General features: G+C 33.9%; 1 protein-coding gene across 2 annotated transcripts in view; it reads right to left on the reverse strand.

Moving 5' to 3' along the window:
- Positions 1–2,616: 2,616 nt before the first annotated feature.
- Positions 2,617–25,024, reverse strand: part of LOC120091243 (amino acid transporter AVT1J-like) — a 28,285-nt gene continuing 5,877 nt past the window's right edge. The window contains exons 1-3 of one of the 2 annotated variants that reach the window (XM_039049182.1): positions 5,023–5,304; positions 4,109–4,719; positions 2,617–3,278 (exon numbers count right to left, since the gene is read on the reverse strand). In XM_039049182.1, coding sequence (XP_038905110.1) covers positions 2,760–3,278; positions 4,109–4,719; positions 5,023–5,200 — 1,308 coding nt within the window. In that variant the 5' untranslated portion in view covers positions 5,201–5,304 and the 3' untranslated portion in view covers positions 2,617–2,759. Of the gene's footprint in view, positions 3,279–4,108; positions 4,720–5,022; positions 5,305–25,024 lie in introns of those variants that run through there. The other variant, XM_039049183.1, reaches the window with a different exon arrangement.

Below are 25,024 nucleotides of genomic sequence, written 5' to 3' on the forward strand. Positions count from 1 at the left end.
CAAGTGCCCATACCGACAATGCCAAAGCCATGAATGTCTTTTACTAAAGTCTCAAAACAAACAAGCTTCTCATAGTACATTTTGATTGGAGACATTTTGTTGTAGTCATGTGTACCTTTGTCATGAGACCTCCATTCTTTGTTCTGATCTCACATATGCTATCTGTAAAGATAACATCATGTCCTTTTAGCATAAACTGCCAAACACTTAAAAGATTGTATTTGAGCCTTGAAACATAATACACATCAATGATTTTTTTTGCTCCATTCTTCTAGTCATGCTTTTAAAGATCTTTTCATCTACTCTTTGATCTTCAATTGTTTCTCCATTTGATCTTAATTGATTAATAATTAAGAGGACACGGTTGAAAAATTCTTCAATAGTTTTAGCATCTTTCATTCATATGGTACCAAATCGAGCTCGAAATGTTCGCAATCGTACTAATTTTATTTTTTCTTCTCCTTCGTACAAATTCTACAATGCATTCCATGTTATTTTAGCAGTCGAGACTCCTGATATTCTTTAAAAAATATTTTCATATACAGCTTGTAGATAAAAAAAATAATGCCTTTTTATCTTTTTTTTTTTTTGCATCTCTCAAATCACCGAGTTGCTGTTGTGAAAGACCATTTTAACTTTCTGGCTCCAAATATCCTCTACCAATAATATCTCAAAGATCTTGAGATCCATAAAGAACCTTCATTTGTTGATTCCACCAACTATAGTTTTTCCATCAAAACAAGGAAGTTGATGCTGCAACATGTTGGATGACATCTTTCAACCTTACACTCTGATACCACTTTGTTGGAAGCGTTGATGAGCCTATTCTAAGATTCACTCTACATCTCACAAACTTTGAAAAGAAGAAATTTGTTCTCTTACAAAACTCACGAACACACAAAAGAAGAATATTGTTATCTTGAAACTCAATAGCTTCAATTTGCTTCCATTGATTTGATTTCCTTGATTACAAATGAGGGAAATGATGTATAGTACTCAAGAGATGTTTCCTAAACAATTACATGTATCTAGAAATTAAAAATTTTTATATTTGGAAATGTATCTAGAAATATATTATCCATTATGTATCTAGTTTAATTTCTAATAACTAATAGACCTATACTAGTAATATGATCTATCATTGATAGATTTCGAAATCAAAATCTAGATTTTGCTATATCTATAAATACTTTGGATCTGATTGCTATATTTGTAACTGTTCAAAATTATAAACATGAAAGTAAACAAATACTTTCCATGAAGAAGTGGTAAAGGGTGCTTGAGGGAGAGGTTTCATACTCGTGCCAACACAAGTTCTAAATTTTCCAACATAAAAATTCTACTTTCTATTCTAATAACCAAAACTTTATTTAGATTATTGGAGCCTTGTTTTCTTTCTTTCACAACCGACAGTCTCTTAAAAAGCCCCTTATTTCCTTTGTTGTTGTTATGGTCGAAGACAAAGCCAGCCAATTTGTTCTTCTTTTTAAAGAAACACTTTCATAAAAGAATTTTTGCAACTTTTTAATGTCAAAATAAAATGTCGAAGAACCACAGGACCTACTATTGACTCTGTGAGCTAGTTGGAGGGACACCTCGTCTCTGTCGGCATCGGTGGTTGGCCCACCATCAAAAGCAGAGGAAGCTAACTTTTTTTTCTAAGAGGAACCTCTCTTGTCCCTTATATCATCATTTTAGAATTATAAACACTTTGTGGTGAAAGTGTCTAACTACAAACAAGAGTCATAAGACAATTTGCACACACACTTTATAAGTCAACTGTTCAAGCACAGACAAATGATGTGTGTCATGAATGACCTTGATTACTAACAACTTGAACAGGAGGATTGTTTTAGGAGCAAATGATGCACATAATGTCCCTATTGTCATAAAGAACGAAAACATTGTGGGATTGGCCAATGGCTATGATAATAAGTTGGGGGTCTTCACTAATCTTGTCTACCAACGAGGCTAAACTCGCGTAAGCAAATTAAATAAATCAAGCACAAGGGAGTGATTATATTCAAATTATTGTGTGTAAAAGAAAAGGGAAATGTGGGTTCTCATGCATTCAAAAAACTAGAGGTTGCAATATTGAACAACTAATTTAGAACATTTGCTCTTTATCTGGTAGCTGGTCAAAGCTTTTATCAGTTCTTATCCTACTTCGATATCTCTCAATCTTGCAGCTTCCTTATACATTTGTTCTATCCAACAGCTTCTTTGTAATGACAGATTCTATCTATAAAATGGGGTTGGGATATGATGAAGGTACTAGGTATATACTAACTTGATTGAGATATGTTGGTGCATACACCTACTGATATTAATTTACGTATTTTTTTGAATAAGATGTAGAGATAAGCTCTAAGTATTGTCGGTGAGGATTTTTTTCTTTTAGAGAAACAAAATGGATTACCAAAGCAGATTACTTTCTTCAATTCACTTTAAATTCTAAAAAATTTACAATCAATTAATACAAAGAATCTTGGAATATTATCTCTTTAAAAAATTGGGATCCATATTATATCTTTTATATCTTTTAAGACATAAGACGACGTCTCAACTTCTTCATTGATACCAAATCTTTTGAGATAACTAATGCATCAAAAGTTATACTTTTAAAGATTTCTTTGATAGTGAATGTTTTTCCATTATTATTTGAAGATCCTACATTAAAAATATGGAGAGACAATCTTTAAAAGATACATCAACTACTCCCGTAAAATCAAAATACTACTACATGAAGAATAAATTGATTATATCTGTCCTACAATATCTACAAGAGCTACATATGTGCCAACTACGGCCACAACAACACCTATTAATATGATACTACCTATTATCACTGTCTCGAATCCGAACGGCCTCTTGTAACTTTCCGAAATCTTCAAGTAACACACACACGGAAGTATAATCGAAGCGGTAACACTTAGAAATGCTCCGACGAGCGACATCAAAGACCCGAAAAAGGGAATTGCCAGAGCTACAATGACATTGCTGACTAACACGCTGGTACTAATTAACATAGTCAAGGGCTTTGTGTTGTAGTTCAGTGGAAAACGATTCTTAATGGCAGTGACAATTGGAAGAGTCATTAATGCATATTTACAAATGGGGTTTACTAATGTTGTGTAGATTGCAACCAATGAGCTGAGTTTTCCTGTTGGAAGATTTAAGGTTATTTGTGATTGAATGTCTGAGCCAAACATTGCGTATCCCATTACAGCCATGGAGGCATAACATAATGTGCAAACGATGAAGCAGAAAATTAGAACCTGCACGAGTAGAAAACACCCAAATTGGTCACCAAAAACTTGAAGAAAGAGCTCAAATATGTATGTTCTAGTCCCTAATGTGTTCGAATCCTTTTTATCAATTTTTTATCTCTTATGTACTGAATTCTTTCATCACCTAATGTTAAAATTAATACACAAACTGATGTTATAATTAATCAAGAAAATTGATTATGGAATGTTAAAATACTACTTGTTGAGTTGTAAACATGTGTGATAAAACGTTGTAGTCGCACTCATTTATATGCATCTTTTTTAATTATGTAATAAAAAATAATTTAACGTTTTTTAAAAAAGAAATTTGCTATGTGGCAAGATAAATGTGTGGATTACACAAACATGGATGTAGTTGGAGATAAAATCAACTATTTTTCACGTGATAATATGCATTGATAATTAATGTTCTATTTGATTTTTTGTTTTTGATAGTTGTGCTTGTATTCTTATCATTTATTTATAATGATTTCCATTTTTTTTCTAATGAAACATAAAATCCAAGTTTTTAAAAAATCATATTTTTTTTTTACCTTGACTTCAATTTTTAAAAGCATTTGAAAATTTAGAAATGAAAAAGTAATGTTTATAAGTTAATTAATGTTCAAAAATAAAAAAAGTTAAATGATTATCAAATTGGATGCAAGAGGGTAGTATATATTCTAACTATTGACATCTTCAGAAGTATTACCATTTTGAAATTATCAACGGTTAGTGATTTAATGAAAGGTTTTTTTTTAAAAAAAAAATGAAAATCATTAAGATGAAATAGAAACATAAAAAGAAATATAGGTGAGGGGAATTTGGTTTTCACTTACATTGGAGAATTGTCGTTTGTTGTTCATGGAACTGTACAAGGTTGGGAAAACCGGATGTGCACAGTAACAAAACGCAAATAAGCTGATGGAATTTGGAATCCCTTTCCAGTTTATGAGAGTTGTTCCTTTGTGTTGGAATCCAATTCCATCAAAGGCACCACACCAGAAAACGGACCCGATGATGGCAACCGACGCGAGAACCCCGCTCGCCGACACGAAAGAGAGAAGACTCATGTTGTCAAGCCAAACTGACGGCAAGATAATGAGGGCAACGACCAAAACAAAGAATGCTTGGCCCGCGACTCTAAAGCCAAGCAGTTCGAACCCGATGTTGGGGAACATGTTGTTCAAGTTATCGCCTTCAAGAATTAGAAATCCTGTGGCAACCAAGTACAGCTCCACATACATGAAAACTGATACTATTATCTTCCCATTGTTTCCAAATGCAAGCTCTCCAACCTCTGGATAGGTTCTTATATCAGATTTTGCATCCATGCATCGTTGGATTAGCAGCCCGGTGTAGAACGTCGCCAGGGCGATGACAAATAGGAGTATTAGGCTTAGCCATCCGCCCGACGCGAGGGCGTAGGGAACGGATAGAATTCCAACTCCTGCAACATAGATACAACCATGTAATCATTAGCATAATGTATAACAAATCAACACAAATATTAAGCATTCAACACCCCGACCTGATTCATGTTATCCAAAAGCTTTACACTTAGTTTTGGATAACATGTGATGTCTGAACCACACAAAATCAAACAACAAAAAGCAGCCATATCTTTTTAAACAAATTCTTGGGAAAAAAATATATATTCTAACAATGTTGTCAAGTATCATCATATAATACATAAATAAATAATTAAATAAAAGAAAGATAAATCATATCAATTATGTTTTGCGAGTAGAACCTGATAGAGTATTGAGGAGGTTGAAAGATGTTTGTAAAAAGGATGTGTTTTGGGAATTGCAAGAATTTTGAATATTATTTGATTCAACTTTCTCCAAAGTCGATATTTCACTCTCAAACTTTTCTCCAACCAAGAGAGGTACCCTCAAAAATGAATCTATGAACATCTTCACCTTCATTTTTGTGTTACAAAAAGAAGAAAAAAAAAAAAACACAGGCTTCCAACAAAACTCAACTCAAATTGCCAAAGAAAGAAATATTTTTAGGTAGGGAGTGAGATGAGCAAAGTGTTTGAGTTTCGTCTTCCTTAAATAGTGGGAAAAACATATGTTCTGAATATTAAGACGAGTCATTTAAGATTGTTGGATGCTTTTTGTTGACTTGGATAACTTAAGCATTGAACATGCGGGCCAAATTTGTCACCAAAAACATGTGTGGAAACAGAAAAAAAACATGGGACCAAATGTTCAATTGATATTTAATATTAATTGGATGTGATCAATTTCAATTTCAAAAAGTGCCAAATGTTACAAGCACTCGGTTTTGATTACGTACGGAAGATTGAGAGTTGAATAAAAAATTAGTTAAATAACTTTGTACTTTGTTTCAAAAGTACCTCTAGCCTTTTAAAAATTTCAATAGTATTCTTACATTTTAAAAAAAGTTTTTAAAAAAATACACTTATTGTTAACCTCTCGTTTTAAAAATACTTTTGAACTTTAAAATAGTTACGTCAGTATTATAGGGTAATTATTTTAAATAGTAAAACTGATGAAAAATATTTTCAAGTATAACAAAATATCATTGTCTATCGCAATCTGTCACTAATAGACACTGATGTTTTATTATATTTGTAAAGAAGTTGGTTTATTTTTCTTTATTTTAATACAACCATTTAATTTATTTATTAATAATTTGTTACAATTAGTGTATAGTATAAAGAGGAATTTAAGAAGTTTAACTAAATTTGTACCAACTCACCATTTGAAATACATAAACCAACTAAAACTAAATTAAGTACCCTAAACAATCAATTTTTTTTTTTTTTTTTTACTTAATTTCAACTTACAAAATCATCTAACCATTTGATTTTTGAAATTTTAGATTTTAAAAATTAAGTCTATAAGTACCTCTTTCATCTCTAATTTTTTTAATTTTTCTGAAATTTGAAATAAGACTGAATTCAATTATTTTACTTTAAAAAAAGACACAATTTTTTGAAAAATTTAGAGACAGTAAAGACATATACAATTACAATCCAGAGTTATTTTCAAATATAGAAAAATGAACCTAAATATTTATAAAATATAGCAAAATTTTATAACTATCAATGATAGATGCTGATAAATATTGATAGAAGCCTATCAACGTCTATAATTGATAGTTCTAAAATTTTGTTATATCTTGTAAATATTTTAACAATATTACCCTTTGAAGTAATTTTCCTAAAATGAAACTATTTTTTTTTTCCACATGCAGCTCATCTTCTCTTGTAAGCGTGTTCCTCGTTACATGTTTTATTGAAAGACAGGAAATTTGTTGTGTGGTGGAAAGGAAAAGTAAATAAATAATTGTGGTACCATTTTTGCTAAAGTAACAATATATCCCTCAATCACAATCACAACATATCATCCATATTCGTTGTGTGGATCGTTTAATTATCACAAGTTTAATTGTCCTTAAACGTTTTTATTTATGTTTAATACATTTGTAAACTTTTATAAATTTTCAATTAAACTTTTAATTGCTAACAGTTCACTAAACTAAAAAAAAAAAATTGTCAAGTTCCTATACTAATCTTGGGTGTAATAAGTCCACTCATGTTCAATTATTTTTAAAGTCAACAAATAAAAATACTATTATATCTAATACGGTATTAAATTTTTAATTCAAGTCAAGTAAGTTCGTAAAGTTTTAAGAAGTAAAATAGGTAAATGACTTAATAGACATAAAATTGAAAATTTACGGACTTTATCAGACACAAGATCAAAAGAGAGTTGAGACATAATGACATAAACTTAAAAATTTTTGTTTTCTTTTAGTATAATGGGATCTAAGAAATTCAAATTATAGGTCTCTTGGTCATTAACATATCTCTATATCAGTTGAATAATGTCTCGTCATAAATGTCAAAGTTGAGAAATAAAGCTTGAAATTTAACATTTAATCTATCAATTATGACATAACTTTTATAATTTATAATAATTATATGTTTAAACTTTATTAATATAGTAGATAAGAATATAGTAGTCTTTGTAGGATTAAGTTTAGAATAATTGTAATGGTGGCAAACTAAGACTTACTATTTTTTATATACAAATTTTTAAAAAGATTTACAAATATAGCAAATCTTTAAAATGATATTTTTATTATTCTTTTTTCACTCTCTATTTCTTCTCATTTTTAAAAATAGAATTGATTATATTTAGTTTCTTGTTGCTAGTCTTTAGAGTTGCTATTCTTTGTGCTAGTCTTGTGCTATTTGTTTTGGGTGGTTAGTTTGTTATTTATGGTGTACTTTGAGCCTATAAAAGGTCTAATTGGAATGAAATTCAAGTACTGTAGTTTTATATCACTTTCTCTCTTTTATTAGTTCTCTCCATTCTTTTCTATCAGTGGTATCAGAGTCCGGTTGTGACATCTTTTTTCTTAGCCATTAAACCAACTCTCATTCCTTTATCTTCTACAATAGCTAGCAAGCATAGAAAATGGCCTCAAACCACTATGTGCAACCAACAATTCCCTGCTTTGACGGTCATTATGATCATTGGAGCATGTTGATGGAGAATTTCTTACGATCCAAAGAGTACTGGACCATTGTTGAAACAAGAGTGAATGAACCTGCTGCTAGAGTTGTCTTGTCAAAAGCTGACCAAAAGAAGCTAGAGGAACGAAAATTGAAGGATCTCAAGGCAAAGAATTATTTATTCCAAGCCATTGATCGTGCCATCTTGGAGACCATTTTGCAAAAGGATACATCAAATTTAGGACTCCATAAAGAAAAAATGTCAAGGCAAAACGAGGGTGAAAAGACAGCAGCTCCAAGCTCTTCACAAAGAGATCGAGATTCTTAAAATGAAGCAAGGTGAGTCAGTGGATAGGTATTTCTCACGGACCTTGACTATAGTAAACAAGATACGTATCCATGGAGAGAAGATTGAAGATGTAGCTGTGGTTGAGAAGATTCTTCGGTTGATGGATTCTAAACTTGCATATGTGGTTTGTTCAATTGAGGAATCTAAAGATATTGATACATTATCAATTGATGAATTACAAAGTTCTTTACTTGTGCATGAGTAGAGAATGACGTCAAATACAGGTCCAACCAAAGAACAAGCTCTGAAAAATTCAACTCATGGTGAAAACTCTACAGGGAGAGGATCAAATAGAGGACGTGGTCGAGGTCGTGGAAGGTGGCAAGGAAGAGGACGAGGTGGTGGACATGATCCACACAAGCAAACATCCAAAAACAACTCGAGACTTGATAAGTCCAACATTCAATGTTATCATTGCCAAAAGTTTGGTCATTACAAGTCTGAATGCACAACCAACTTCAACCATGAAAAAGGAGAGCAATCTAATTTTATAGAGGAAAAGGAGCAAGAAACTCTATTGATGACGTGCCACCACAACGAGGAGCTTGGAACTAACATATGGTGTATAGACACTAGTTGCAGCAATCATATGTGTAGTAACAAGTCTCTCTTTTCTCATTTGGATGAAAGTTATCATTCTACTGTGACATTTGGTGATAATTCTAAAGTAAATGTTGTGGGTAAATGAAATATTCAAATTAAGATTAAAAAAAAAAAGGCAATGTTGAAATCATATCAAATGTGTTTTATATTCCTGATTTGAGAAGCAATTTACTGAGTGTTGGACAGCTACAAGAGAAGGGTTATGTCACAACTATCAAAGAAGGCGCCTGTGAGATATATGATCCAAGAAGAGGATTGATAGCTCGTGTTGAAATGGCCTCGAACAGGCTGTTCCCACTCAAACTATAAGGTTTGGAGTTATGTTTCAAGACTAATGTAGATCAAGACCCCATATGGTTTTGGCATTTGCGATATGGTCACTTGAATTTTAAAGGTTTGCAAGTCCTTTCTCAAAAGCAAATGGTGGTTGGCCTTCCTTAAATTTTTCCTTCCACGAAAGTATGTGAAAATTGTGTTGTTGGCAAACAACATCATGAGAGCTTTCCAAAAGGCAAAGCATGGAAAACACATAAATCCATGAAGTTGATACATTCTGACATATGTGGCCCATTAAACCCAGTATCAAATGGGAAGAAAAAATATTTTATTTATTTCATTGACGATTTTTCCAAAAAAGTTTTGGGTGTATTTCTTGCAGGAAAAGTCTGAAGCATTCTCAATTTTCAAGAGCTTTAAAGCGGTTGTTGAAAATGAAATTGAGAGAAAAAGAAAAACCTTTCGAACGGATCGTGGAGGAGAATACATGTCACAAGAATTTGTAAATTTTTGTGCTCGGCATGGAATTCAACACCAGTTGACAACAGCCTACACACCTCAACAAAATGGTGTTTCCGAAAGAAAAACCGTACTATCCTCAACATGGTTCGAAGTATGATTGCAAATGGGAGAGTTCCAAAGAAATTCTAGCCAGAAGCAGTAAATTGGGGTGTTCATGTTTTGAATCGAAGTCACTTTTTCGGTGAAAAACATAACTCCTCAAGAAGATTGGGATGGGCGTAAACCATCAGTTGATCACTTTAAAGTGTTCGGGTGCATTGCATATGCACACATTCCTGACGAGAAGAGAAGGAAGATAGATGAAAAAGGTAAAAAATGTGTCTTTCTTGGCATTAGTGAGCAATCAAAGGCTTACAAACTGTTCAATCCAATCACAGGTAAAATTGTAATTATCCGAGATGTTATATTTGATGAACTAAACACTTGGAATTGGACAAAAGATACTCCAGAGCAACAAACAGTACCTGTGAATTTTGAAAACAGTGATGAATCTTTGACACCTCAACTTGAAAATCCAGTACAACATTCAATTGAGCTTGAGGCTACTAAGTCTCAAATAGGATGTGCAAGTTCTTCAAGATCACAATGAGTTAAAAGAAGACCGACATGGATGGAAGATTATGTGGTTAGTGGTGATCTTTCTGATGAGGCATTTGTCCATTATGCTTTATTATCAGAATGTGATCCATTAATTTTTGAAGAAGCTGTCAAATATATAAAATGGAAGCAGGCCATGGATGAAGAGATTAAGTCGATTGAGGAAAAAAAAATAAACTTGGGAGCTATCAAAACTTCCTAAAGGGCAAAAATCCATTGGTATTAAATGGGTTTACAAGACGAAGCTGAATAAAGATGGCCAAGTAGATAAATACAAGGCTCGTCTTGTTGCAAAGGGGTACAAGCAACAAATTGGCATTGGCTACAATGAAGGTTTTGCTCTGGTTGTAAGACATGATACGATTCAAATGGTGTTAGCATTGACAGTACAACGCAATTGGAAAATTCTTCAAATGGACGTGAAATCAGCCTTTCTGCATGGCGACTTGAATAAAGAAGTTTACATAGATCAACCCCCTGGATATGTTCGACAGAATAATGCAAGAAAGGTATATCGCTTGAAGAAGGCTTTGTATAGATTGAAGCAAGCTCCTAGGGCTTAGTACAGTCGAATTGAGGCCTACTTTATTAAAGTTGGATTTGAAAAATGTCCATATGAACATATTCTCTTTATTAAATGCCGACATCCAAACAAGATTTTGATAGTATGTTTGTATGTAGATGATTTGATTTACATGAGAAATGACTCGATTATGTTTGAAGATTTCAAGCAGTCCATGATGGCAGAGTTTGAAATGACAGATCTAGGGACGATGCATTATTTTCTTGGCATTAAAGGTAATACAATCAGTAGGGGAAATTTTCATCAATTAGAAGAAATATGCACTGGAGATCATGGACAGGTTTCAAATGGAGAATTGCAACTCAGCCACAAGTCCAGTTGAACCCAATTTGAAGCTCGCAAATGACCATGAAGGAAAGAAGGTCAACAATACTCTCTATAAGCAAATGGTTGGAAGCTTGATGTACTTAACAGCTACAAGGCCTGATATTATGTATGCTGTAAGTTTAATTGGCAAGTTTATGGAATCTCCAACTGAGCTTCATCTCCTTGCTACCAAAAGAATCTTACGTTACTTAAAAAGGACTCCTGGTCTTGGCATACTTTATCAACAAGGAGAAAAATCAAACCTTGTTGGTTTTAGCGATGGTGATTATGCAGAAGATTTAAATGATAGAAAGAGTATTTCAGTGTATGTTTTCATGCTTGGTTCAGGAGCTATCTCATGGTCTTCCAAGAAACAGCCAATTGTCACATTATCTATCACTGAAGCTGAACTTGTAGCAGCAACATCATATGCATGTCAAGCCATTTGGTTGAGGAACATTCTTGAGAATTTGCATTATAAGCGAGAAGAAACATCTATCATTCATTGTGATAACACATCAACAATCAAGCTTTCAAGGAATCTTGTCTTACATGGACGAAGCAAACACATTGATGTAAGATACCAGTACTTGAGGGATCTTACAAATGATGGAATTATCAATCTAAGTTACTGTAAAAGTGAAGATCAAGTGGCATATATTTTAACCAAGCCTCTCAAATTAACAACATTTGTGAAGCTTCGAAGCTTACTTGGGGTGGTTTGCTCTACTACTTTAAACTAAATACTAAATTGCATAGTTTTAGTTTAAGGGAGGGCGTTAAAAATAGAATTGATTATATTTAGTTTCTTGTTGCTAGTCTTTAGGGTTGCTATTCTTTGTGTTAGTCTTGTGCTATTTGTTTTGGGTGGTTGGTTTGTTATTTATGGTGTACTTTGAGTCTATAGAAGGTCTAATTGGAATGAAATTCAAGTATTGGAGTTTTATATCACTTCCTCTCTTTTATTAATTCTCTACATTATTTTCTATCACTTATCTCCCTATTTATCCTGCATTTTCCCCCCATTTTCTTCTCATTTTCTTATCGTGTTCTCCATTATTTTTTCTTTTTTTTTCCTATTTCTTTTGTCATATTTTGCATTCTTTTCGTTTCCTTTTTTCCCTTTTTCTTCTATTTCCTTGTCGTGTTCTCCGTTCTTTTTTTCTTTTTTTGTTTCGATTTCTTCTCCTCTCCCGTCGTGTTCTCCATTCCTTTTTCTTTTTTCTTTCTTTTTTCATTGTTAATTTTGATTTATATCTTCATTATTTTTCACTGTTAATTAATTGAGGAAGCTAGGTTTGATTTGTACAAGCCCCTTAATACCGAGCCAATGGTTAAATTTGATTATTAAAATGGGACATTATATAAATACCAAACAGAAATGGAACCGAAAGAAACTAATTTTTTCCTCAATTTTTGAAATTTGAGTCCTTTTATAGAAATAAAATGAGAAATGAGAACCTTATCAAATAAGTCAATTTTTTTTACAGGACTTTAAAAATATGAAGTTTATCAACAATAAACTTCTATCACTAATAGCCTTAATATTAGTGATAGATTTAGTCTATCAATGATAGGGTTTCTATCATTGATGGCTATGTGAAATAATTATATAACTTAGGTAGATATGGGTGATATCTATGTATCGGTGATATCAATTATCAATGATATCAATGATATAATTTAGATAGATCATATCAATGTTATCGAACTTATGTCAATGATAGAAGTCTATTAGTGATAAAATCTATCATTAATTAATAGCCATGATAAAAAAATTTCCAGTAATAGCCATTGATAGCTTTAGGTGTTAATATTTCATAATTGATAGTCACTAATGAAAGTCTATCAGTGATATCCAATAATATTTTCTATCATCGATAGCTTAATCTTTGGTGATTTTCTTTCAAAGTTAATAACCACTTATAGAATTCTATCATTAATAACCAACTTAGTGAATTTAATTAATAAAGTTGAACTTTGAACTAAAGTGTAAGTGGAATACCTAGAAGTTTTCACTAATAACATGTTATCAATGATACAAGTTAACAATAATAGCATGTTATTTGATGTAAAAAGGATTGACATAAGTTATCTTCGATATCATGTTACTAGTGATAGAAGTTATCACTGCTAACCATGATATAATTGATATGAGTGATATTGATAATAGAACTTAGGTGATATCCATATATCAATGATATCAATGATGTTACTTAGATAGATATCGATGCTATCAAGGACATTAGAGATATCGGTGTTATGACTGAGGTTAATATTAGTGATAGTCGCTTATAAACTTCTTATAACTGATAGACTTCTATCACTTATTATAGCTTTATGTGTTAATCTTTAGAAGTTGGTAGTTTCCCTTCATAGTTGATAGCTACCGATTGAAAGTCTATAAGCCACTGATAGAAAGTCTATTAGTGAAAGCCACTAATAACCATTGATAATCAAAGATTCATAATCAATCATCATCATAAACAGAGAAACCAACGCGAGATGAAGCATAAGTGGAAAGTGTTCTCAGCAACTCAGCTGATAACTACTGATAGCTAATTAAAGTTGATAGCCACTAATCGAAGTCCATCAGTGATAGCAACAAAATAGCTTTTAAGTGTTAATTTTTAAAAATTGATAGTCATTGATAAAAGTCCATTAGCGTTAATTTTTCAAAATGGATAGCTTTTAATTGTTAATTTCTCAAAATTGATAATCACTAATAGAAGTCTATCAGTGATAGCCACTGATAGCTTTAAGTATTAATTTTTCAAAATAATAACTGATGACGGGAAGAAATACATGTCATCTTAGGCCTTTTATTTAGAATTATGAGGATTGTTAAGTGAAATATGCGTTGAATATATTAGGAATTCATGAGAAAATGAGTTTGCGTCGTTCGACATTAAGAATCTTGGCTAACCCACTATTATGCGTTATTATGTGTTCAATTGTCTATCTTTGTAGTTAACGCAGGAAGCGGACACATACGCGGAAGCTGGGCTATCGCAAAGACAGCTGCATGTGAGGAATTTCTCCATCACAAAGGCGAATGCATACGTCCGACGCATGGATGTTGCGGCCATCAACTGCATGCGTCCATCACATAGAAGTTGCGAACGTCAAGCAAATGCGGTCATCGCTGAAAAGTTGCGGCCATCGAGTGAATGCGGTCATCGCAAGAAGATTGTGGCTACATGACGATAATCATAAGAGAGGGATGAACGAAAGGTTTGTGAAATGCAACATGATCGCATACCTCGAGAGAATCAAAAGATGATGTTGACATTTCACCTACCACGCCGTTAGCAGCAGAGATTAAAAAAAGGACCATTGTGCCGCGAATGTCAGAATCAGAGCAGGTCTATTAATGCTGTCGGCGATGAAGCTTTATAAATATAGGTCACTGAGCAAAATTTCAAACCATCCAAGTTTCTACCTTCGGGTGGATCATTGTGATCCAGACGAACGCGTGAGAAGAAAGCTTGAGAGTTCTTCATCTCCTTCATCCATTCCGAGTGACGATCGGAGCCTTCTCTGGAGTTAGAGCTCGAGAGAGTTTGCTCCACCACCCTTCCATGGCACCACCGGCGGCCTTAACACACATCTGCTGGAAGCAAGACATTGCTTCCTGCTGGTTCTTTCATTTTCTCTTCTTTCCTTATATTGTATTGTATTACATTTTGGCTTAAGAAATTAATACATTTTGTGATCAGTGCATTTTTATATTTCCTTCGATTCCATCTCCATCTCCCTTTACTTAGCATCCTTAACTTTCATTGCATCACTTAGTGAGACTGTTAGAGCATCACATACTTAATCATGTGGCATAGGAATATGAAGCATGTAGCAAACCACCGGGAGGTATGTGTTGCGTGAGTGTTGTGAGAAAACCTTTTTTGCTTAGTGTGAAGCTATAGCAACGCTTGTCTATAAGCAGACGCAATGCTTGTCTATGAGTAAAGTCAGCAACACCTAACTGCCCGAGAATTAAGCAATATAAGCAAGTGTTCACTAGAGATAGGAATAATCTTATGTCAACCAGGCTTTTGTTGTTACCTTGTCTTATGTATGCATCTATCACACTTTTAGAGTTACTCGAGAGAAAGTCTAAAGAAAGAATCTAAGACTTGAGAGAGTTAGGTTAGAATTGAGGCTTGAGAGAGCTAGATTGAGATCGCATAAGCAAGAATGGAGACTTGGGAATAAGTTCCGTTTGCTATTACACTTCACGTGCATTTGCGTCGAGCGTGTATGGCATGATCGCATTAGTTTGCGTTGGCTGGTATTGCCCTTGCGGTCAAGCTTAGGATTGCGATGAAGACATCCTCACATTTTATCTATTTTTCTATGCATTTACTACGCGACAACAGTTGTCGTGTCTCTACCTCTCAGTCATATTCCCACTACTTTGTCTGTTAGTTATGAGTAGGAGTAGTTTATAGGTTACAACCCCCATCATTCTTTTATTTATCTGCTGAAAACACATCACCGCATGCATTTAGCTACAAGTCCCTGCGATCGACCTCGAATCACCTGAGAAACTTGCGCTCTCGTTATACTTGGCGAGAGCGTAAGAAAACTTATGACAGGAACGCATGGTCTTCACATATTGCATGGTCCAACACATGACCACCGACGCATGAGAACCAACGCATAACCTAAGATATGCATCGCATAATTGCATTTACACTAATTTACGTCATCAAGTTTTTGGCGCCGTTGCCGGGGACTTGGCAGCTGATAGTTTGTTGAGTTTTGTGTTCGCAGACAACCTTTTTATCTTGGGAGTATTGCAGCTTGTGCGGCCAAGTTGCAACTAATATTGAAGTGTAGGTAATGCGCTGAAAGCCAGTATTTACCCCAAGATAGAAGGGCAATCAGTCGCATGAGTTGAAGGTAATTCCATACGCGTGGTGAACAATCTGCGCCCAACAATTGTCGGAAGTTCCAATGGTCAAGGCAAGCTTCTTGACCTAAGCAGTTGAGAGCAATCTCCTGCATGGAAGACTCCTTGCGGTGACCTCACTCCAATTTCTCCAGGGATGTCTTTTACTCTATCTTTACCTTGTTTTCTTAGTTTATTTTATTTTTATTGTTATTTTGGATATGCGGCTGCTTTCTTGGTTATTGTGCTTTTGCTCCTTGTAGGTGTAACAATAATTCTCCTTGGTGCGCAGTTACAACAAAAGAATTCTCTCCATCTTTTAACACATGGTTTCGATCACATGAACTCCAAAGCATGGCCGCATGCGTTATTCTATTTAAGGTTATTTTCTTGTTATCTTTTATGCATTATCCTTTTGAAATTCTCCTTGTCTGATTGTGTTCCTTTGCGATGCATCTATGATGGTACGTATAATTCACTACATCCGTTAACTAAGCATCGCAAGGCTCTCCTTACTTTTAATAGCATCTTCGAATTTTGACAGTCTAAGCTTTATTATATGCAAACATTTGTTATCGCATTTCGGTTAATTTTGATTTTAGCTTTGCGGCGAAAACGCTGCCAACCTCTAAGTTTGGGGGTGGCAGTGATCCCGAAGAATTGCGTTCACTACATTGCAATCATTTCTAAAAAAAAAAAAAAATCGAAATAACAACTCCATTGTCAGCACAAGAGGAAACCCATGCTGATAAGGGTTAAGTCGTGAAAGGCACTTACCCGAAGTTGGATGCCCGCATAACACCCGTGAGGGCAAGCCAAAACGAAAGTAAATGGCCAAGATCAACGCATAAGCGCAACTCCTCTGTCCGGCGCAAGCCAAATTAAGCAAGGCAAGAGTTGAGTTGAATATGGAACGCAATCGAAGTTGGATGCCCACATGACACACGTGGCGGCAAGCCAAAACGAAGAGCGTACCTAGGGTCAATGCCATATTTGAATAAAAAACCGCAAAGCTTTGATTTATTTTGAACGAACGCATTCTCAAAAGCTGAACCCAAAGTTGCAGGGAATGAATAAAAAGTTTTTGAGCAGAGGCTTGCCAGACTTAAACTTAGAAAAGATCATTTTGAAGAAGCAGCCAAAGTGGAGGAGAGTGTTGCGGCCATGGTCAGAGGTGTGAGTAAATTATATTCTGAGAGGTTGGTCATCGCAAAGGAAAGCCAGAGGGTGAGTTATGAATTTCTTGAGTATAACGCATGCTTGAGGACAAGCATAATTCTAAGTTTGGGGTGTGATGACGGGCAGAAATGCATGTTATCTTAGGCTTTTTATATAGAATTATGAAGATTTTAAAGTGAAATATGCGGCGAATATGTTAGGAATTCATGAGAAAATGAGTTTGGGTCATTCGGCATTAAGAATCTCGGCTAACCCACTATTATGCGTTATTATGCGTTCAATTGTCTATCTTTGTAGCTAACGAAGGAAGCGGATGCATATGCGGAAGCCAGGCTATTGCAAAGACGACCGCATGGGAGAATTTCTCCATAAAAAAGGAACGCATATGTTCGATGCATGGATGTTGTGGCCATCAACCGCATGCGTCCATCGCATAGAAGTTGCGATGGTCAAACGAATGTGGTCATCGCTGAGAAGTTACGGCCATCGAGTGAATGCGGTCATCGCAAGGAGATTGCGGCTACATAACGATAACCATAAGAAAGGGATGAACGCAAGGTTAGTGAAATGCAACATGAACGCATACCTTGGGAGAATCAAAAGATGATGTTGACATTTCACCTATCACGCCATTAGCAGCAGAGATTCAGAAAAGAAAGCTTGAGAGTTTTTCATCTCCTTCATCCATTCCGAGTGACGACCGGAGCCTTCACTGGAGTCATAGCTCGAGAGAGTTTGCTCCACCGCTTTTCCATGGCACCACCGATAGCCTTGACACACATCTGTTGGAAGCAAGACATTGCTTCCAACTGGTCCTTTCATTTTCTCTTCTTTCCTTATATTGTATTGTGTTACATTTTGGCTTAAGAAATTAATACATTTTGTGATCAGTGCATTTCTATATTTTCTTCGATTCCATCTCTATCTTCCTTTACTTATCATTCTTAAGTTTCATTGCATCACTTAGTGGGACTGTTAGAGTATCGCATACTTAATCATGCGACATAGGAATATGAAGCATGTAGCAAACCACCGGGAGGTGTGTGTTGCATGAGTGTTGTGAGAAAACCTAATTTTCTTAGTGTGAAGCTGTAGCAACGCTTGTCTATAAGCGGACGCAATGCTTGTCTATGAGTAAAGTCAACAACAACCACTGCCCGGGAGAATAAGTGGTTCGTCGCATTAAGCAATGTAAGCAAGTGTTCACTAGAGATAGGAATAATCTTACGTCAACTAGGCTTTTGTGCTTACCTTGTCTTATGTATGCGTCCATCACATCTTTAGAGCTACTCAAGAGAGAGTCTAAAGAAAGAACCTAAGACTTGAGAGAGATAGGTTAGAATCGAGGCTCGGGAGAGCTAGATTATGATTGCATAAGCAAGAATGGAGACTTAAGAATAAGTTCTGTTTGCTATTACACTTCACGTGCATCTGCATTGGGCGTGTATGGCATGATCGCATTAGTTTGCGTTGGCTGGTATTGCCCTTGCAGTCAAGCTTAGGGTTGTGATGAAGACATCCTCACATTTTATCTATTTTTCCATGCATTTACTACGCGTCAACAACTGTCGTGTTTCTACCTCTCAGTCATATTCCCACTGTTTTGTCTGTTAGTTAGGAATAGGAGTAGTTTATAGCTTACAACCCCATCATTCTTTTATTTATCCGCTACAAACACATTACCACATGCATTTAGCTACAAGTCCCTGAGTTCGACCTCGGATCACCCGAGAAACTTGCGTTCTCGTTATACTTGGCGAGAGTCTAAGAAAACATGTGACAGGAACGCATGGTCATCGCATACATTTGTAATCGCATATTGCATAGTCCAACGCATGAGATCCAACACATAACCTAAGACATGCATCGCATATTGCATCCCCATAATTTTAGTCATCAATAACCACTGATAGAAACATCAGTGATAACCATGAGTGTTAGCTACTCATAGTTTTCAGTGTTAATTTTTAAAAGTTGATAAACACTGATGAAAGTATATTAGTGATGACCACTAATAACTTCATCGTTGATATAGCTTAATCTTTCAAAGTTTATGGTTTTCTTTCAAAGTTGATAACTAGCCTTAAGTGTTAATATTTTAAGGTTGATTCCAATTGATGAAAGTCTATTGGCGATAGCTATTGATAGTAGCTATCAGTGACTATCACTGATATCTATTATTGTCGATAACTTTCCACTTGAGAAAATCGGAAAGAAGAAGCACGCAAAAATAGGGAATTTTGGGTTTTCATTTGGTGGGCTGAGCAAAAATTATGGAATAATCAGGTAAATAGCAGTAATTATATATTATTTGAAAAAATAGCAAAAGGCGGAGTAGTTTTGAATTATAGCAAAACGCATGGATATCACATGAGTCAAACTTTTGGAAATCCTAAAATACCCTTATCGTCTCTTTTAATTGCAGTGTAATTAATTCGACATCTGTATTAATGAAACTATAATTAATTCAACTATATATTCCGGTAGACTTTCAACAACAACTAACTTGATTATTTCAAGCAGATAATCATCCTTAAACCTCATAATTTTAGTAGTTGTTATGAATTTATGTATCAAATTTAATACTTATTTTGAATTTTCAATCTTCTACAACAACTAATTTTAAAATCTTTGTTTGAAATTTAAATTAGTATATTATATTAATTATCCCAACTAAAATTTATTGCTTTTATTATACTTTCTATTAAACTTAATCAAGATTTGCAGTTTTAAAATACTTTTGAACAATATATTTATTTTCCTTTTGTTTCAAACATAAAATATTAGAATACAACACGTAGCCCTAGCTTTCTTCATCCTATTGACGTTTTCTTTTTATGGCTGTTAAAAAATTAAGAGTTGTTCAATGGGTGAGATGAAAATAACTACTATCATGATTTCCGATTTATAGAAGTTTCTGTTGCTTCAAACACATCTTTTAAACATTTTGTCGATCTAATCCAATCTAAGGTTTTTCCAACTTCTGAATGTATTATTTCTCAGTTAACAATGTATCGGGATGACTGCAAAAATCCTAATGGTTAGAAACGTGGAAGACAAAGAAGTGAAATCATAATATGATTAGAATTGTGGATGACAATTAACGACAAGTCTACTTTGCAGGATGAAAGATTCGACTTAATCGACCATGACCAATAGTTCAAGTCGCAGAGTCTCTTCTTTCCAAAGTGATTCCCATCAAGCCATTGTGAAAAGATAGGCCAAGCATATAGACGGTATTGGTATTAACCTGTTTTCCTTGGGGGGGTCTTATACCCACCTTGACTGATTCGATCAAGGAAGGATGTACCATCTTGAATATTGTTTATTTCTCTTTTATTTATCTGATCTCCACGATTGACATCAACACCACATTCTAATTGGTTAATAATTTCAATTGACGATTTTTAATTGGGATTTTCACACTCTAATCTTAATCAATTTCTTTCTTCATGAATGCAATTATTTAGATAAAGTTTTTATTAGTCCAACTTTCACTTTCTAAACTAATATTTTGATCTAGAACCACGAAAAAGTATTGTTACAAAATTTTGGGTAAGTTCAATAGCGATGTAGATGGTTCAGCTGAGTGATTTTCAATTGGAGTGTATTTGTTTTTAAGTTTAGTGTATTTGTTGGGCGTAGTTTGGAAATTAACTGCACTGTATTTGTAGGTCACATAAATATCTCATTGGAAGTATAACAAAAAACTTTCAAAAGATCTTTGATGACTGCAAAACCATCATCCGAATTATAGTGTAATTAATTTTCCTTTAACCCTAAAATGCCCCCATCTGGATTTTAGAATTTTGAGTAGAGTGGAAGAAATTATGGTTGTGATGATAGATTCATAGACAATGATTCTATTTACGACCGCACCATTGTTGACGGAGGAGTTGATTTTGGAGAGGAAAATGACGGCAACTTGATTGGAGAAGAGGTCGGTGTAGTGATTAGAGCCTAGCCAACCGATAGTCTCTAGATGTTAGTTTTAATTACAATGTAATTACGAATATTTCTTAATAAGTCATTTGCAATCTCATTAATATGGCCTGGGGTAGTTTAGACTTTTATAAATTCGTTTATTTTTATTTTTATTTTTTTTTTTCCATTTTTGTGAATGAAATGATAATTTGCTATTTTTATAAATGAAAAATTAAAATCCGCTATTCTTCTCGTTAGTCCAAGAACTATTGGATTTTTTTAGTCTTTTACAATATCTTAGCCTATTTTTGTGTTACATTTGCAATTATTTTATCCTTGTGCCACATATACTATTAGTTTGGACTTGATTGCTAGTTATAAAACTGGAAAAATTGGAGGAATATTGTAAATTTTATAAATAATTATTGAAATATTGTAGTTTTGAAAAAAATTAGAGAAGTATGGTAGTTTTGAAGATTTGACTTAAACGAATTCTTTAATTGATGTACGTCGAGGGTTCAAAACTCGACCTTATCTTTATCGAGTGTTCAAAACTCGACAAATATATGGTTAAGTGTTGAACACTAGACCCGTTTTTCTTTTCTTTTCTTTCTTTTTTTTTAATATTATTTCTTTACCTTCCCTAAACAAAGTATCCTATGCAAATTTACCATTCTATTTCTTAATAAGAAGAAAAATTTACCCTTGTATTTCTTAATAATAAATAAAATTTACATCATTAACTGTTAACTCTAAGAGACATCATCGAATAGAACAAATTCTCAATCTTTTTTTCTTTCATATTACAATTATTGTTCATAATCGAAAAATAATAAAATGTAAATTAAAATTTTCATATCAATAAAACAATTTAATGTTTCTCATTCATTTAAAAATAATAATAAAAAAATCAATGTGTCGAACAAGGAAGATGTCTATTTCGCACTGGTTGTCATCGTCGAATTGAACTATAGGTTGCTCTGATTCCTCTTGATGTTGCTCTAATGACTCTTGTACCTCTACAGACGCTTCATAGTATAAATATTCGTTATGCTCTCCACGATCGCGCCTATGTCCATGCATGTATGAAAATGATGGATCAACCTCTGAATCATAATATCCTGAACCAAAAGGTGGAATCATCATCATCGGACTAGCATGACTAGTCTGGCTCTATGTTTGCATCATAGGAGGAAATTCTTCCACATTGTAGTTGACCTCATCGAACTTATATTCTCCTACTTGAGAACCTCCCCTACGTTTAGGAACTGGTGAAGGAACAATAGGTATATTGTACATATAATGTATCTTCTCCATATAACTCTCGTTATTACTGCATATAGTAAGGACCTGGTTTGGATCATTTGCAACATCACGAAGGCGACTGCTGTTCAATCTCTGTGAATTATAAAATAATTAGGCAATATTTAATTATGTACCAGATGACTCGCAATTGTTCCTGGACGAGTAATGTAGGACCTTGTAATAATATTATACCAATTGATGTAATTTTGAGTTGCATTCCTATAATATTTTAAGGGTTCCAATTGGGTAATTTGATAGAATTGCAACTCAAAATTACATCAATTGATATAATATTATTACAAGGCACTACGTCACTCATCCGGGAACAGCTGTCACTCATCTAGTACATAATTAAATATTAATTTTTAATTTCTTATTTTAAATATTGTCTATTTTTTTTATAATTCACAGAGATCAAACAAAATTCACTTTTGTGATATTGCAAATGATCCAAACCAGGTTCTTACTATGTGCAGTAATAACGAGAGGTATATGAAGGAGATACATTACATGTACGATATACCTATTGTTCCTCCACCAGTTCTTAGGCATAGGGAACGTACTCAAACAGAAGAAAATAAGTTCGATGAGGTAGACCACAATGTGGAAGAATTGCCCCATATGATGCAGATGTAGAGTTAGACTGGCTATGCTAGTCGGATGATGATGATGCCACCTTTTGGATCAGGATATATGATTCAAAAATCAGTCCATCATCTTCATACATGCATGGACATGGGTGCGACCATGCAGAGTATAACAAATATTTATACTATGGAGTGCCTACAGAGGTACAAGAGCCATCAAGCAACATGAAGAGGAACCAGAGCAACATCAAGAAGAATCAGAGCAACCTAGAGTCAAAGTCAACGATGACAACCAGCTCGAAATCGACAATGTCTGCCTTGTGGGACATACTGATTTTTTTAAATTATTTTTAAATGAATGAGAAACATTAAATTGTCGTATTGATTTCAACATTTTAATTTAGATTTTATTATTTTCCAATTATGAACAATAGTTGTAATATGGAAGAAAAAAAGATTGAGAATTTGTTCTTTTCTATGATGTCTCTTAGAGTTAACGGTTAATGTTCTAAATTTTATTTATTATTAAGAAATACAAGGGTAAATTTTTCTTCTTATTAAGAAATAGAACAATAATTTGCATAGGATACTTTATTTAGGGAAGGTAAAGGAATAATATATATATAAAAAAAAAAAAAAANATCCTACATCTAAAATCTCAAATAAAATAAAAATAAAGAAACCCAACTCATTAAAAAAGGAAAAAAAAAAAAAAAAAAAGAAAAAAGGGTCGAGTGTTCAACACTCAGACAAAGGTAAGGTTGAGTTTTGAACCGTCGACGTACATCAATTAAAAATAATCGTACAAGTCAAATGTCCAAAACTAACATATTTCTCTAATTATTTTCAAAACTAGAATATTTCACTAATTATTTATAAAAGTTATTTTTTCCTTCCAGATATATAATATCTAATAAATTAGATTCAATTTGATGTCTAAGTGGCTCTCAAAGTCCTTATTATATTTGTTTAAAAAAAAAAAAATCAAGGCCAACTTAGGCCCAATCAAAGAACAATTCAAAGCCAAGGTTTGACTAGTTCAATCCATTTATGTGGATAGTTCTTTTTTTTTTTTTTTTTTTAATCAATTTTGAGATCAATAGCATACAAGCTTCTTCATACCACGATCAAACTCATATATGTGGATCGTTTTGTTGAGCTTGCCTAAGAGGCATGTAACTGGGTATATATGCGTGTGTATGGAGAGTTATTATATTTTACATAATTTTAAAAGTAAGTTTTTTTCCCCAAAATATGCATTTCTATATGTTTTACTCCATAGTTTATCTTTAGGATGATCATCGGTTGGTGGTGGCATTGTTTTTCGGCTCAGAACGATTAAAGAAAACTAGGATTCGAGGAGAAGAAGACAATGGTAGACAAAAGAGAAAGAAAGAAGAAGATCACCTGAGAAAAGTAAAAGGGAGAAACAGAAATGAGGAAGAGAGGGGGAAAGAAGAAGACAAATGAAAATAATGAAAAAAAAAAAACACGAAGGAAGGAAAAGTACTCTAAAAAACATAAACAATTTTTTTTTCCTTAAAAAAAGTTAATGATTACTTACTTTGTAGGTAATCATTACCAATAGAAACCAGATGCTGATTTTCTAGTTCTTAGTTTCATGCTGAAATAACGTATTGTTTTTTTGTAAACTAAAGAAATAATTGGCCGGTTCAGTCGATTTGTGGAATAATTGGTCGATTCCGTCAATTTGAGCTATTTTTGCCTTGTTGATCTAGGAAAGCCTAAGACTAGAGCAGCCTAGTAGAGTTTATAGGACCTATGGAGAACCTAGAAGAGCTCAAAGAAGCCATATGAAGAGCCTAAAGGAGTTGAGCCTAGAGGAGTTCAATGGTCTCATGAGGAAAGCCTAGTTGAATTCAATAGACCCATAGGAGCTTAAAGGGAATTCAATGGACCCATGAAAACTTAGAGAGAGTTTAGTGGACCCATGGAAAATTTAGAGAGAGCTCAAAGGACTAATGGGGAACATTGAAAAAGCTCAGAGGACCCATGGGAAGAGCCTAGTGGAGCTTAATGGACCTATTAAGAGAGCCTAGTTGAGATTAGAGGACCCATAGAGAGTTTAGGAGAGCTGAGGAAAACCATAAGGGGAGCCTAGTGGAGCTCAGAAG

Source organism: Benincasa hispida, chromosome 11 (assembly GCF_009727055.1).
Source record: "Benincasa hispida cultivar B227 chromosome 11, ASM972705v1, whole genome shotgun sequence".
In the NCBI taxonomy this organism is placed as follows: Eukaryota; Viridiplantae; Streptophyta; class Magnoliopsida; order Cucurbitales; family Cucurbitaceae; genus Benincasa; species Benincasa hispida.